Below are 16,612 nucleotides of genomic sequence, written 5' to 3' on the forward strand. Positions count from 1 at the left end.
ACTATATTTGTGAATGTAAATGTGTTTTTACAAATAAATAGCAGAAGAGGTTCAAGACGGCAGTGTAAAAACCACCTGAATTCACCTCCTCCCATGGACACATCAAATTAACTCCTACATATGGAATAATTGTGGCTTCCCCAGTGGCTCAGAGGTAAAAAATTTGCCTGCAATGCAGCAGATGAAGGAATCATACATGACTGAAGCAAATGAGCACACACACATGTACATAGAATATTTCCTTCTGAAAAAAAAGGCTGAAAACTAGCTAAACAACTCTTCAATGATGAAGGATAAAAAGATCAATATAGGATGGAGAAGCAGAGATGTGTTCTCACCAAAAAAGGCACATCTGGTGTGGAGACACACAATTGGGAGGGCTTTCACAAATGCAGAGCTTATCCCTAGAAGCAAAGGGTTGATGCCCTACTTCAGGCACTCCAAGTCTTGAGATCTGCACTGGAGAAATGAGCCCCCAAACATCTGGCCTTGGATACCAATAGGGCCAAGGTTCAGGACATTCAAAGTGCTGCAGGGAACAGAGATTCCTCTCTTAAAGGGCTTACATGCAGCCTCATCCCAAGACAGCACATAAGCTGCAGTTTGAAAAACATCTAAATGATATTAGCTAGTGAAGGGGGTTCACTAGCTAATCTTAAAGCATGTTCCAGAGGGAAGAGGGCCTGTTGGGACTTTCCAGATAAAGTTGTTAGCATTTTATGCTTTTATCTTCTCATTCTACATTGTAAGGGCCAGTACTAGTAAGTGCCAGTTTTGCTACCGTGCTAGTGCTGGTGGTCATACTCTGCCAGCAGCCTTGTTAAAGCCAGCAGGCATGCCTTGGCTCCAAGCTCACCTGCAGTCCTGCTAAAGCCAACAGATATATACAGTCAACAGAGGGGGATATCCCTTGATCACCTGACTCTGGTGGCCAGGGGTGCTTGGGCTTCTGGGCCCCAAGTGACTGAAACAGTCTGAGAGAGAGTTATTTGCAGGCTCCCATGTGCCAGACCATGACATTAGACAGAAGGCTAAAACATAGCCCTAGTCTTCCAATGAAAAAGGCTTCTTTACTTGGGCTGAAGCCTCAGCTTGAGGGGCAGGTTTCAGGTTTACCATACATCTAGAGGCTATGAAGTTGCTCTCAGGGAACATAGGCTGGGGGGTTCTATTTTTGTACTCTCCTTCAGTCTTGCTTCAGCTCAAGGTACTTACTAGGAAGGAGGTTACACATTCATCTAGAGTCCCAGTACCTGCAAGTGTCACATCCAAGTTACTTGGAGTCCAGCAGGGTTTATAACTATAATCCCAAAGAACTGTATATATTTATATACCCTAAAAACTACTGCTTGAGAATATGGCATCCAGTGAGCTTGTAACTAGGTCCTGACAGATTCCTCCTTTGAACACTGAAAAGTCTTGATTTCAACCACTGGGACCTATCAACAACAAATCTGGGTGCTTAGATAATCACAAAAGTTTACCAAAAAGTGAAAGACCTATACACTGAAAACTATAAGACACCGATGAACAACTGAAGAAGACAAATAAATGGAAAGATATTACATGTTCATGGGTCAGAAGAATTAGTTCAGTTCAGTCAGTCAGTCGTGTCCAACTCTTTGCGATCCCATGGACCGCATAATGCCAGGCTTCCCTGAACATCACCAGCTTCTGGAGTTTGCATAAATTAATATGCATCAAGTCGGTGGTGCCATCCAACCAACTCATCCTCTGTCATCCCCTTCTCTTGCCTTCAATCTTTCCCAGCATCAGAGTCTCTTCAAATGAGTCAGCTCTTCACGTCAGGTGGCCAAAGTATTGGAGTTCCAGCTTTAGCATCAGTCCTTCCAATGACTATTTAGGGCTCATTTCCTTTAGGATGGACTGGTTGGATCTCCTTGCAGTCCAAAGGACTCTCAAGAGTCTTCTCCAACACCACAGTTCAAAAGTATCAATTCTTTGGTGCTCAGCTTTCTTTAGTTCAACTCTCACATCCATACATGACTACTGGAAAACCCATAGCTTTCACTATATGGACTTAATATGCCGTCTGGGTTGGTTATAGCTTTTCTTCCAAGGAGCAAACGTCTTTTAATTTCATGGCTGCAGTCACCATCTGCAGTGATTTTGGAGCCCCCCAAAATAGTCTGTCATTGTTTCCATTGTTTCCCCATCTATTTGCCATGAAGTGATGGGAACCAGATGCCATGATCTTAGTTGTCTGAATGTTGAAGTTTTTTTCAGTTTCCTCTTTCACTTTCACTGGTCCATATTTCCTAACATAAATAGAACAAATAATCCTAAAACATATATGGAACCACAAAAGATACTGAAAGTCAAAGCAATCTTGAGAATGAAGTACAACACTGTGGGCATCATGCTCCCTGATTTCAAACAATATTAAAAAGTCACAATAATCAAACTAGTATGATGTTTGTATTAAAACAGATAAATAGATAATGAAAAAGCATAGTAACCTCAGAAATAATGAATGCATATACGATTGATTTATGACAAAGTAGCCAAGAATATACAATGGGGAAAGTATTGGCTCTTCAATAAATGTTAATAAAACTGAATAGTCACATGCAAAAAAATAAAATTAGACTACTGTCTTATACCATTCACCAGAATCAACTTAAAATGTTTTAAAGAATTAAATATAAGACCAGAGACCATAAAAATCCTACAAGAAAACCTAGGTGATGAACTCCTTGATGTTGTTCTAAATGAGGAATTTTTGGATCTGACTCCAAAGGCAAGGGCAACAAAAGCAAAATAAACACGTGGCTTTATTTCTTGTTTTTTAAGGAATCTCCATACTGTTTTGCAGAGTGGCTTTATCAATTTACATTTCTACCAACAGTGCAAGAGTTTTCCCTTTTCTCCACATCCTCTCCAGCATTTATTATTTGTAGATTTATGATGGCCATTTTGACTGGTGTGAGATGATACCTCATGGTAGGTTTGACTTGCATTTCTCTAATTATAAGCAGTGTTGACTCAGCAGGCCCACTACTGGGCATTTAGCCTGAGAAAACCATAATTCAAAAAGACACACGTACCCCAGTGTTCATAGCACCACTATTTACAATAACCGTGAACTTCCTGATGTTCAAGCTGGTTTTAGAAAAGGCAGAGGAACCAGAGATCAAATTGCCAACATCTGCTGGATCATGGAAAAAGCAAGAAAGTTCCAGAAAAACATCTATTTCTGCTTTATTGACTATGCCGAAGCCTTGACTGTGTGGATCACAATAAACTGTGGAAAATTCTGAAAGAGATGGGAATACCAGACCACCTGATCTGCCTCTTGAGAAACCTATATGCAGGTCAAGAAGCAACAGTTAGAACTGGACATGGAACAACAGACTAGTTCCAAATAGGAAAAGAGTATGTCAAGGCTGTATGTTGTCACCCTGTTTATTTAACTTATATGCAGAGTACATCATGAGAAACGCTGGGCTGGAAGAAACACAAGCTGGAATCAAGATTGCTGGGAGAAATATCAATAACCTCAGATATGCAGATGACACTACACTTATGGCAGAAAGTGAAGAGGAACTCAAAAGCCTCTTGATGAAGGTGAAAGTGGAGAGTGAAAAAATTGGCTTAAAGCTCAACATTCAAAAAACGAAGATCATGGCATCTGGTCCCATCACTTCATGGGAAATAGATGGGGAAACAGTGGAAACAGCCTCAGACTTTATTTTCCTGGGCTCCAAAATCACTGCAGTTGGTGACTGCAGCCATGAAATTAAAGACGCTTACTCCTTGGAAGGAAAGTTATGACCAACCTAGATAGCATATTGAAAAGCAGAGACATTACTTTGCCAACAAAGGTCCGTCTAGTCAAGGCTATGGTTTTTCCTGTGGTCGTGTATGGATGTGAGAGTTGGACTGTGAAGAAGGCTGAGCACTGAAGAATTGATGCTTTTGAACTGTGGTGTTGGAGAAGACTCTTGAGAGTCCCTTGGACTGCAAGGAGATCCAACCAGTCCGTTCTAAAGGAGATCAGCCCTGGGATTTCTTTGGAAGGACTGATGCTAAAGCTGAAACTCCAGTACTTTGGCCACCTCATGCGAAGAGTTGATTCATTGGAAAAGACTCTGATGCTGGGAGGGATTGGGGGCAAGAGGAGAAGGGGACGACAGAGGATGAGATGACTGGATGGCATCACTGACTCGATGGACGTGAGTCTGAGTGAACTCCGGGGGTTGGTGATGGACAGGGAGGCCTGGCGTGCTGGGATTCACGGGGTCGCAAAGAGTCGGATACGACTGAGCGACTGATCTGATCTGATCTGATAGATGATTCATGTTGCTGTACAGCAGACACCAGCACAACACTGTAAAGCACTTATCATCCAATTTAAAATAAATTAAAAAAAAACAACACATGAAACTACATCAGACTAAAAAGCTTCTGAACAGCAAGGACACCATCATCAAAATGAAAAGGCAACTTACTGAATGAGAGAAGATGTCTGCAAATTTATATCCAATAAAAGTTAATATCCAAAATATAATTAGAACTCACAACTCAGTAGTAAAGAATACACTAACAATATCATTTTTAAATGGGCAGAGAATCTGAATAGACATTTTCCCAAAGAAGACATGCACACAGCCAAGAGACACATGAAAAGATGCTCAACATCACTAATCATCAGGGAAATGTAAATTAAAACTTTAATGAGATGTCACCTCACATCTGTTTGAATCACTGTTATCCAAAGACAAAAAATAACAAGTGTTGGCAAGCACTTGGATAAAAAGGAATCTGCGTACACTATTGGTGAGAATGTAAACTGGTACAACTACTATGGGAAACAGTATGCAGGTACCTCAAAAAACTAAAAATATAACTTCCATAGGATTCAGAAATTCTACTTTTGGGTATTTACCCTAACAAAATAAAAACTTTACCTTGAAAAGATATTTGCACCCTCATGTTCATTGAAGCAATATTTAAAGTAGCCAAGTTATGGAAAATAAAATGTAAATATAATGTAAAATGTATATATCCATCAATAGATGAATGGACAAAGAAGATGTGGTACACTTATGATAGACTACTATTTAGCCATAAAAAACACTGAAATAAGTCAGAACAAGAAAGACAAATATCACATGATTTCACTTGTATGTGGAATTTAAAAGACAAAACAAATAAAACTAAACCACATTAAACTAATAGAAGAGATTGGAGAACAGGCAAAATAGGGGGAAAGAATCAAGATGTAAAAACTTTCTACTTATAAAATAAATAAGTGGATATGATATATAGCATGATGACTCTAATAATATTGTATTGCATATTTGAAAAATGCTAATATAATACATTTTAAAAGTTCTGTTTACAAGAAAAAATGTTGCAACTTTATATGGTGGTAGATAGTAACTGAACTTACTGCAGTGATCATTTTGCAGTGTATACAAATATCAAATCATTATGTTATATATCTGAAACTAATACAGTATTTTATGTCAATTGTGTCTCATAAAAAACAATAGTAGCAAATGTCTAATTTGTGAGATCAACAAAAGCAACACTAAAATAATAGGCAACAAAAGTAAATAAGCTGTGAGGAAATTACTAGAATTACAATGTCATAAGGTCTTTGTATTGTTCAGGAAGTGAGTTAAGTATGCATGTTAATTTCATAGACGACCACTGAAAAAATGAAAGGACTTTATAAACTGCAAACTGGTAGAGAGGAGAAATAGGAATAAAATACAAGCAAGTAAACAAATGAGTGAAAGAATCTATTTAGGGGAAAGAGCAAGAAGAAAAAAGCACAGACAAAGTGGGACAAATAGAAACAGGAAATTAAAATGGTAGAAAAGAGCTCCCTATTCAGGTATATCAATATGTCAATTAAATATATTCTATACAATTTCTTGGGTTTCCCTTGTAGCTCAGTTGGTAAAGAATCTGCCTGCAATGGCAGGAGACCCAGGTTCAATTCTTGGGTTGGGAAGATCCCCTGGAGAAGGAAATGGCAACCCACTCCAGTATTCTTGCCTGGAGAATCCCACAGATAGGGGAGTCTGGCAGGCTACATACAGTCCATGGGGTCACAAGAGTTGGACACAACTTAGCAACTCAACCACCACCACCACACAATATCTTATAATACCTACAATAAATGTAAATGGCCAAATATTACAAGTAGAAGAATAGATATGGTTCGATTTGAATTTTAAAATATTCAGAGGCTCTATATAGGAGACAGATCTAAAATAAAGATAAAAAAATTGAAATAAAGAAAACATGGGATAAATTAACAGAAAAATGCTAACCATAAGTAAGCTAATAGAGCAAGGTCACTATCAGAAAAAAAAAATAGATGTTAGGACAAAAAACACTATTAGGGGCAGACAGAGGTTAACTACATAATGATAAAAGTTTTACTCAGAAGATGCAAAAATTCTAGGGTTCTGTGTACCTAATATAAACCTCAAAATATAGAGAAACATGTTATATAGTTAGTGAGAAACTCATCATCATAGTGGAAAATTCACACAGCTTTTAATTTTTACTCATTGTAGAAGACAGAACCTTAGTAAAGTTATTTAAATTTGAACAAAAGAATTAAGAAGCTAGATTTAAAGAATGTATATAGAACTCTGTATCAAGCAAGTAGATAATATATTTTCAACAAACAATTTTTTATAAAGATTTTTCTCATAGTAGGTCAAGAAGGAAGTCTCAACATGTTTCAGAGAATGGGTATAATTTGGACCTTAGTGTCTAAGCAAGTAACAGTAAATTAGATGTTGATGAAGATACACATTTTAAAATATTTTGTACAGGAAAACATGTAAATAAGTCAGGGATAAAAAGTAACACACTAAAAATTTTTAAATACATTAAATTGAATAATATTACATTTAAAAATTTTTAGAATGCAACTAAAAATGTTAAAAAGAATAATACAGCTATAAATACTTTTGAAGAAGAGAAAAAAGTGAAAAATTAATGAACCTAGTATCTATATAAAAGGTTAGTAAAAGAACAGAACAAACCCAAAGGAGCATAAGGAAAGAAGTATTGAATTACTGATCAAAGATAAATGAACAAATAGCATGCACATGTGGTTTCTAGATAGAAAAGAACTTTGAAAGCAATTAAGTCACAGAGTAAAAGACTGCTGAATTAGAATATCTTAACTTCTGTGCATGTGTGCTCAATTGCTCAGTCATGTCCAGCTCTTTGCAACCCCATAGACTGTAGCCCACCAGGCTCCTTGTCCATGGAATTTTCCAGGTAAGAATACTGGAGTAGGTTGCCATTTCCTACTCCAGATCTTAAACTTCTGTACCTCAAGACAAATCATAATATTAAACTTTCAACAGCAAATAATAAAGTAGCTAAAATATATGATTCATATATGACCAAGAAATAATATAATTATATTAATAAAAATTTTACTTAAGTGAGAAAAAAATAAAATCTCAAATGAAATGGATATAGAATATTAAAAACTAATTAATATAGCCATTAATAAGGGACTATAGATAACAAGTAATTATATGAAAACATTTTCAAAAACATATGAAGTAAAGGAATAAACAACAATGAAATATCTCTTTTAATTTTTTCTCCCAATCAGGTTACAGGAATAAGAAACTCAAGAGCTATACATACAACTTTTGGGGGACAAACTGAAAATATCCATTAAAAATTATAATGTTGATATTTTTTCATATGTATTGCTTTCTTCCAAAAAATTAAGAGATGCAGACAATTACATAGAGCTCCCCTGGTGGTACAATGAGTGGTAAAGAATCCACCTACAATGCAGAAACTGCATGAGTTTCAATCCCTGGGTTAGGAATATCCCCTGGAGAAGGAAATGGCAACCCACTCCATTATTCTTGCAGAAATTCCATGGACAGAGAAGCCTAGCAGGCTATAGTCCATGGGTCACAAAAGAACTGGACACAACTTAGTGACTAAACAACAGACAATTCTGTGTACACTTGTAAACAGAAATGTATACTCTATGTTGCAAAACTCACTCTAATAAATAAAAAAATGTTAAAATCTAAAATGTAAGGTATGAGATTTATTAATTACATTATAAACTATCTATGAAGTAGAATGTTAATAACTCAAATGCTCAATGACATGAATATTCAGTGTATATTATTTAATGAAAAAAGTAGGATATAAGCATAACACTAATTATGTACCTAGAAGGAATTTAAACCAAAATATTAATGGTAGATCTTGGAGAATTGAAATTATAGATTTTTCTCTTTTGTATTTCTATATTTTTCTGTATTGAGTATACATGAATGAAAAAATACAGAAGAAAATAAGGTGAAATTAGTTGCTGTTCTCTAAGGGAAACAAATTCATATTATATTCAAATTTATTATTTTGGTATATTAAAAGTAGTCAAATAATCATACTTAATCCCTTAGAAGTTGCCTATTACTGCTATTAAACCAGCTTAATCATATTTGTGTTTCATTTTCATCCTAGGACTACATGTATTTTGAACTCTGGTCATAAGAGTCAGCCTGAAAAATCATACCAGACATTACTGGCATTAAGTTTTGCCAGTCCTCAGCAAAATTAAACAACTTTTACTTAGAATATATAATAAAGTTTTATTTCACTAAAATTATTTGTATGATTTTTTTTACATAATAAGACACACAGCATTTAATTTTCTACATAATGAACCACACCGAAAATTTAGGAACTATAAACAAATGGAATCTAATCAAACTTATAAGCTTTTGTACAGTAAAGGAAACCCATTAACAAAACAAAAGACAAGCTACAGGCTGGAAGAAATATTTGCAAATGATACAATCAACAAGGACTTAATTTCCAAAATATACAAATAGCTCATACAACTCAATAACCAAAATAGCAAACAACCCAGTCAAAAAATGGGCAGAAGGCTTAAGGGACATTTCTCCAAAGGAGACATACAGATGGCCAATAGACAAATGAAAAAATGCTTAGTATCATTAATTAACAGAGAAATGCAAGTCAAAATTACAATGATGTATCATCTCACACAAGTCAGAATTGCCATCATCAAATGACAAATAGGGTGTGGAGAAAAGGGAACCCTCTTATATTGTTAGTGGGAATATAAATTAGTGCAGCATAGCAAACAGTATGGAGGCTCCTTAAAAAACTAAAAATAGCATTGCCATATGATCCTGCAAAGCCACTCCTGGGCACATATTTAGAGAACACTCTGAATTCATAAAGATCCATGCACCCCAATGTTAAAGCAGCACTGTTTACAATAGCCAAGACATGGAAACAACCTAAATGTCCAATTACAGATGAATGGATAAACAAGATGTGCCACATATATACAATAGAATACTATTCAGCCATAAAAAGAATGGAATAATGCCATTTGCAGCAATATACATGAACATAGAGAAACATACTAAGTAAGCTAGATAGAGGAATGACAAATAGCATATGCTATCACTTACAAGTGTAATCTAAATAGAAAATGATACAAGTGAAGTTATTTACAAAATAGAAATAGACCCATAGACACAGAAGACAAACTTATGGTTACCAAAGGGGAAAGGGACACATAGGGATAAGTTAGGAGTTTGGAATTACCATATACACATATACAATTTTATATAAAATAGACAACCAACAAGGATTTACTGTCTAGCACAAGGATTTATATATGTATAACTGAATCAATCTGTTCTGTACCTGATGGTAACACAACATTATGAATCAACTATTCAGACATGACTTAGGGGCTAAACAAAAATATACTTCAATGAAAAAAAAAAAGATCATTGTATTTAGCTGAGGATTCTGCTGTATAATTCTCCTTATCAAGACCTGGATCATTCATGCATGTGCAGTCACTTAACAGATTGGCTGGGGACTGTCTCATCCCAGATGGTCTCATTCATATGTCTGGCTGTTGCCTAAATTAGTAGGGGCATCAGGCCACATAGCTTTCATCATCTAGAAGGCTAGCCAAAATTTACGCATGATGACTATATTAGAAAAGCAGCAGGAAAGCAAGCTCAAATGTTCACACTCATCCCAAACCTCTGTTTCTATTATACCTACTAATGTCCCTTAGCCAAAGCAAGTCAAATAGCCAAGTCCAGATTCAAGAAGTGGAAAAATAGACTCTACTTCTTTATGGGAAATGCTGAAAAATACTGTGGCTTTTTTATTCTTCCCTTCTACCGTTTTTTATTCTCCCCTTCCACCCTCCAGTTATAATTATTTCATTCTCCCCACATGCAAAGTATCCTCAACCTTCCCAGAACTTCCAAAATTCTCTTTCACTTACAGCATCAGGTTCAAGTCCAATATCATGTGATTTGCATCATTTGTGAAAGCAAGCAAAGATACCTGGATGCAGTTCCTCTTGATTCAGAGACTTCAAAACTAAAGACACACCAAACAATAGTACTGTGTTATGTGCTGTGTTCAGTCATGTCCGACTCCATGGACTGTGAGCCAAGGTGAAAATAACTACAGTAAACAAATGGAACTGATCAATAGCAATTTTAGAACTCAGATGGACATATGCTGCCAGCTCCCCTTACTCTAGGAACAGAGAATGTTCTGCCCTCTGGCAGTGGCTCTCTAGTCCACTCTTCTTGCAGCTATGACCTCGGGGATAGCTATGACTTTTGGCTTTGCCTTCTGAGACATTTTCCTTTTCTAAATGAAATGGCTGTTTTTAACTGAATAGTTTTGTAGCCTTTTCCTACTTACAGAAAGTTGGAGATAGAAGTCTTAATTTTAAACTGTCTCAGTCTCTTTTAAGTCTCTGTCAATATAATTCTCTTTAAAACTGTGTGGTTTTCCATATATCAGATTTGCTGCTAAGTCACTTCAGTCATGCCCAACTCTGTGCAACCCCATAGATGGCAGCCCACCAGGCTCCCCTGTCCCTGGGATTCTCCAGGCAAGAATACTGGAGTGGGTTGCCATTTCCTCCTCCAATGCATGGAAGTGAAAAGTGAAAGTGAAGTCGCTCAGTCCTGTCCGACTCTTAGCGACCCCATGGACTGCAGCCCACCAGGCTCCTCCGTCCATGGGATTTTCCAGGCAAGAGTACTGGAGTGGAGCGCCATTGCCTTCTCCATATCAGATTTAGCCCACTCTATTAGAAAAAGCTACATTCAGTCTTCTTTTCAGGATGGGCTTCTATCTCTGAATTTATTAACAGCTAGTCTAGTTTCTTTATATGTAGTTGGGTTCTAAAAGCAACCAGAGGACACAACCTTATGCATAAGTACTTTTCAAGCCTCTATTTACATCAAGTTTGCAAATGACCCATTGGCCAACTCAAGTCACATGTCTAAATTCACATTCCGTGGACTTTTAAAGAGATCCCATTCCTTGATTTGAGGCACAGTAAAAAAGTTTTTTCCACAATCAGATCAGATCAGTCGCTCAGTCGTGTCCGACTCTTTGCGACCCCATGAATCGCAGCACGCCTGGCCTCCCTGTCCATCACCAACTCCCAGAGTTCACTCAGACTCACGTCCATCGAGTTGGTGATGCCATCCAGCCATCTCATCCTCTGTCGTCCCCTTCTCCTCCTGCCCACAATCCCTCCCAGCATCAGAGTCTTTTCCAATGAGTCAACTCTTCGCATGAGGCGGCCAAAGTACTGGAGTTTCAGCTTTAGCATCAGTCCTTCCAAAGAAATCCTAGGGCTGATCTCCTTCAGAATGGACTGGTTGGATCTCCTTGCAGTCCAAGGGACTCTCAAGAGTCTTCTTCAACACCACAGTTCAAAAGCATCAATCCACCACATTATTTAATGGGTGATTTTTCTTGATTTGAGTGTGCCATAGATTGAATATTTCTGTTCCTCACAACTGATATTTTGAAATTTAATCTCCAATGTGATAATATTTGGAAGTGGGACGTCTAGAAGGTGATTAGTTCATGAGAATGGAGCCTGCAATGAATGGGATTGAGGCTCATATAAAAGAGGCCCCCTCAGGGAGCTCCCCTGCCCTTTCACCATGTGAAGGTATAGCAAAAGAGTATAGTTCAGGAAGGGGATCCTCATCAGACACTTAATCTGCCAGCATCTTGATCTTGGACTTCCCAGATTTCAGAACTGTGAGAAATAAATTTCTGTTGTTTATAAGCCACTCAGTCTATGGCATTCTGTTATAGCAGCCCAAACCGACTAAGTCAGTGTTACCTAGTAGTAACACCTAATAGTTTTTTTGTTTTTTTTTTTTTCTTTTCCCACTTCTGGATATTTACTGCAGAAAACAGAAACACTAACTTGTAGGAGACAGGAAGAATAGAAAAGCAGGCCCCAGGAAAGGCTGCAGAAGGAATTTATTGATAAACTGGATGCTTCAAGACATGAGACTCATGGAATAAGTCCAGAGGGAACAGTTCATAATCTTGAAAACAAGATATGATCCTGGGTGTGGCCGATCCCAGACTGTTTCTCAACTGGCGTTTCAGAGTCCCATGTTTTACATATCTGAAGGAAAATCTATACATAAGAATATTAGTCTTAGTTACTAATTTGTTATTGATTAGTTTCTTGGTTACTTAATAGCTAATGATCACTTTGTTCTTTGGCCCTGAAGGCCCCATGAGTTATAGCGTAACTCCCTGCACATTCTTTCCTTCATGGCTGAGAGTATAATAAAGCTGGCATGGAGTCAGTTTCTGCACCTTCACCTTGGAGTGGTGTTGGTCCCCCGATCCTCGCCTTTCACTGAACTCATGTGTCTTGTTTCTCATTCTCCCGTTGCATCGCACTTTCGGAAACCCTGCTTGTTGAACCAGACTTGACACTAACTGGAAAAGATACATGCTTATTGTGGTGTTGTTGTTCAGTTGCTCAGTCATGCCCAACTCTTTGTGACCCCAAGGGCTGCAGCATGCCAGGATTCCCTGTCCTTCACCATCTCCCAGAGCTTGCTCAAACTCAGGTCCATTGAATCAGTGATCCCATTCCAACCATCTTGTCCTCTGTCGTCCCCTTCTCCTCCTGCCTTCAATCTTTCCCAGCATCAGGATCTCTCCTCATGAGTCAACTCTTCACATCAGGTGGCCAAAGTATTGGAGCTTCAGCTTCTCCATCAGTTATCTTCATTGAGGTGAATATGATTTCTGATGTCCCTTTATTGGAAGTTAGTCGAGGTTTTTTTCTCCTACTCCTGTGTTTCAGGGGTACTTCTTGAAGAGGTCAATGGGTAAACTGCTGCATGTTTCTAAGATTCAAACTCAAATAAATTTCTTTGGGTGCACAGGCTAATTTTCCCCAGGTGGTGTTAACAGAAAGTCAGATCTGGCCGCTCAACACTTGAAAGCCAACAGTCCAGAGGCAAGGTTGGTCGAAAGGAAGTTTGCTTTACTTTGGATACCAGCAACTGTTGGAGAGGGTCCACATGTCCAAAGGCCCACTCCCCGCTGACAACTGAGGACAAGAGTTTTTAAATGGGGAGTTTCTGGGGTGTATAGGAAAAAGGAAGGGACTCCAGACAGAAGCAGCAGTCAGCTCTGACAGTCATCTTGAAATTGGTCATGTGATTCTCTGACCAGCATCATCCTGATTGTTTTAAGTACAGTTAATATTCAGGCCCAGGGTCATCTTTTTCCAGTTTCTCCGAGGCCAGGTCTTGGAATTGCGCCACCTATGCCAAGGACAGTCTGGTCCTCCTGCAGTTAACTTCTTCTGTCAGGTGGGGTTTTTAGTTTCTACAAAACAGCTCAAAGCATATGGCTTAGAATATTATTTACAGTGTTTGTAGAGGAACTAAAGGTCCTTGACTTTGCTTAATGACTAAACTATAATTATTTTATCCTGTTTGATTGATTTTCCTTTGTTTCTAGATTTTCTCACTTCTTAGATTAAATTTATTCTTTGACTAAAGTTCTTCTACAGACAAAAGGCAGGCTGAGGACATTGGGGGCAGAGGGAGGAAGGACTATAAGGTCCTGCTCTGTTTCAGTAGTAAGTGAAAGAGGCAAGTGCCTCTGAGAGTCAGGATAGTGGAGGCAGACAAGAGAAAAATTAGATTCTCTAAGAATAATGCAAACTTATCTGATGTTTGTGCATGTATGAGAAAAATGTTTTGATGAAAACTTTTCAGGTGAACGTGCATATCATCTGTAAATACATTGATGAGGCCCATGGCACACAAAAGAGAAACTCTTATGGGAATCTCTTTGCAGGAATGAGTCAGTGTTGCTGTCCATGTGCCAAACTATTAGCCCAAAACTCAGTCCAGTAGCCATCACTGGACTGAAGAACAGGCCCAACCACTTTCAAGATGACTTTAGTCAACTGGTGTACCACATGCCCATGTCCTTCAATAATGGTTTTGTACTAGCAATCTTGACCTCTTTACCAATCTTCAATTTAGGCATTTACAGTCATATTTTCACCATGATAATATGGAGAAATCTATCTGAAAGTTGGAATGATAATGGGATTCAAGCCTATTAAACATTTTTTTTTTGTATAATTAGAGAAAACTCTAAAAAGGGGGCTCCTTGAGACCTAGAATAATTCTTAGGTATAAGGTCAATTGCTCAGTGAGTCATGTGCATGCTCATTAACTTGAGTCATGTCCGACTCTTTGTGAACGCATGGACTGTAAACCATTAGTCTCCTTTATCCATGGGATTCTCCATGCAAGAATACTGGAGTGGGTTGCCCTCCTGTAAGGTATCTTCCAGACCCAGAGGTTGAACCTGGGCCTCCCGCAGCTCCTGCCATGCAGGCAGATTTTTTTCTAATTTATTTTTTTTTAATTTTTAAAATTATTTTATTTTATTTTTTAATTTTACAATATTGTATTGGTTTTGCCATATATCAACATGAATCCACCACAGGTATTTTTTAATTGAAGGATAATTGTTTTACAGAATTTTGTTGTTTTCTGCCATTCATCAACATGAATCAGCCATAGGTATACATATGTCCCCTCCCTCTTGAACCTCCCTCTCATCTCCCTCCCTATCCCACCCTTCTAGGTTGGTACAGAGCCCCTTTCTGAGTTCCCTGAATCACACAGCAGGTTACCATTGGCTATCTATTTTACAGGACCCAAGAGAAAGGAGCAATATTTCCACAAGAGACTGACCCAGACTTGCCTGTGAGTGTCCAGGAGGTTACACTGGAGGTGTGGGTTGGTGCTGGCCTACTGCAGGGTTGGGAGCACTGAGTGTATTAGCACACTCATGGGATTTTTTGAAGGAGGTCACCATTATCTTCATTACCTCCACCATAATTTGGCCCCAGGTGAAAAACAAGGAGGAAACACAGCTCCACTCATCAACAGAAAATTGGATTAAAGATTTACTGAGCATGGCCCCATCCATCAGAACAAGACCCAGTTTCCCCCTCAGTCAGTCCCTTCTAAAAGGAAGCATCCATAAGCCTCTTATCCTTTTCCATCAGAGGGCAGACAGAATGAAAACCACAATCACAGAAAACTAATCAATCTAATCACATGGACCACAGCCTTGTCTAACTCAATGAAACTATGAGCCATGCCATGTAGGGCCACCCAAGATGGATAGGTCATGGTGGAAAGTGCTGACAAAATGTGGTCTGCTGGAGAAGGGAATGGCAAACCACTTCAGCATTCTTGCCTTGAGAACCCCATGAGCAGTATGAAAAGGCAAAAAAATAGGACACTGAAAGATGATCTCCCCAGGTTTGTAGGTGCCCAATAAGCTTCTGGAGGTCAGTGGAGAAATAAATCCTGAAAGAATGAAGAGACAGAGCCAAAGCAAAAACAACACCCAGTTGTGGATGTGACTGGTGATGGAAGCAAGGTCTGATGCTGTAAAGAGCAGTATTGCATAAGAAACCTGAAATGTTAGGTCCATGGATCAAGGCAAATTGGAAGTGGTCAAACAGGAGATGGCAAGAGTGAACATTGACATTTTAGGAATCAGTGAACTAAAATGGACTGAAATGGGTGAATTTAACTCAGATGATCATTTTATCTACTACTGTGGGCAAGAATCCCTTCAAAGAAATGGAGTAGCCATCATAGTGAACAAAAGAATCCAAAATGCAGTACTTGGATGCAATCTCAAAAATGACAGAATGATCACTGTTCATTTCCAAGGCAAACCATTCAATATCACGGTAATCCAAGTCTATGCCCCAACCAGTAATGCTGAAGAAGCTGAAATTGAATGGTTCTATGAAGACTTATAAGACCTTTTAGAACTAATACCCAAAAAAGATGTCCTTTTCATTATAGGGGACTGGAATGTAAAAGTAGAAAGTCAAGAAACACCTGGAGTAACAAGTAAATTTGACCTTGGAGTACAGAATGAAGCAGGACAAAGGCTAATACAGTTTTTCCAAGAGAACACACTGGTCACAGGAAATACCCTCTTCCAACAACCCAAGAGAAGACTCTACACATGGACATCACTAGATGGTCAACACCTAAATCCGACTGATTACATTCTTTGCAGCCAAAGATGGAGAAGCTCTACACAGTCAGCAAAAACAAGACTGGGAGCTAACTGAGGCTCAGATCATGAACTCTTTATTGCCAAATTCAGACTTAAATTGAAGAAAGTGGGGAAAACCAGTAGACCATTCAGGTATGACCTAAAT

General features: G+C 38.3%; 1 protein-coding gene across 3 annotated transcripts in view; it reads left to right on the top strand.

Moving 5' to 3' along the window:
• LOC133249118 (phospholipid scramblase 1-like) overlaps positions 1-8,641 on the top strand; it is a 46,845-nt gene extending 38,204 nt beyond the window's left edge. For all 3 annotated transcript variants that reach the window (XM_061419226.1, XM_061419224.1, XM_061419225.1), the window contains one exon: positions 8,500-8,641. In XM_061419226.1, coding sequence (XP_061275210.1) covers positions 8,500-8,596 — 97 coding nt within the window. In that variant the 3' untranslated portion in view covers positions 8,597-8,641. The remainder of the gene's footprint in view (positions 1-8,499) is intronic.
• Positions 8,642-16,612: the final 7,971 nt, after the last annotated feature.

Source organism: Bos javanicus, chromosome 1, assembly GCF_032452875.1.
Source record: "Bos javanicus breed banteng chromosome 1, ARS-OSU_banteng_1.0, whole genome shotgun sequence".
In the NCBI taxonomy this organism is placed as follows: Eukaryota; Metazoa; Chordata; class Mammalia; order Artiodactyla; family Bovidae; genus Bos; species Bos javanicus.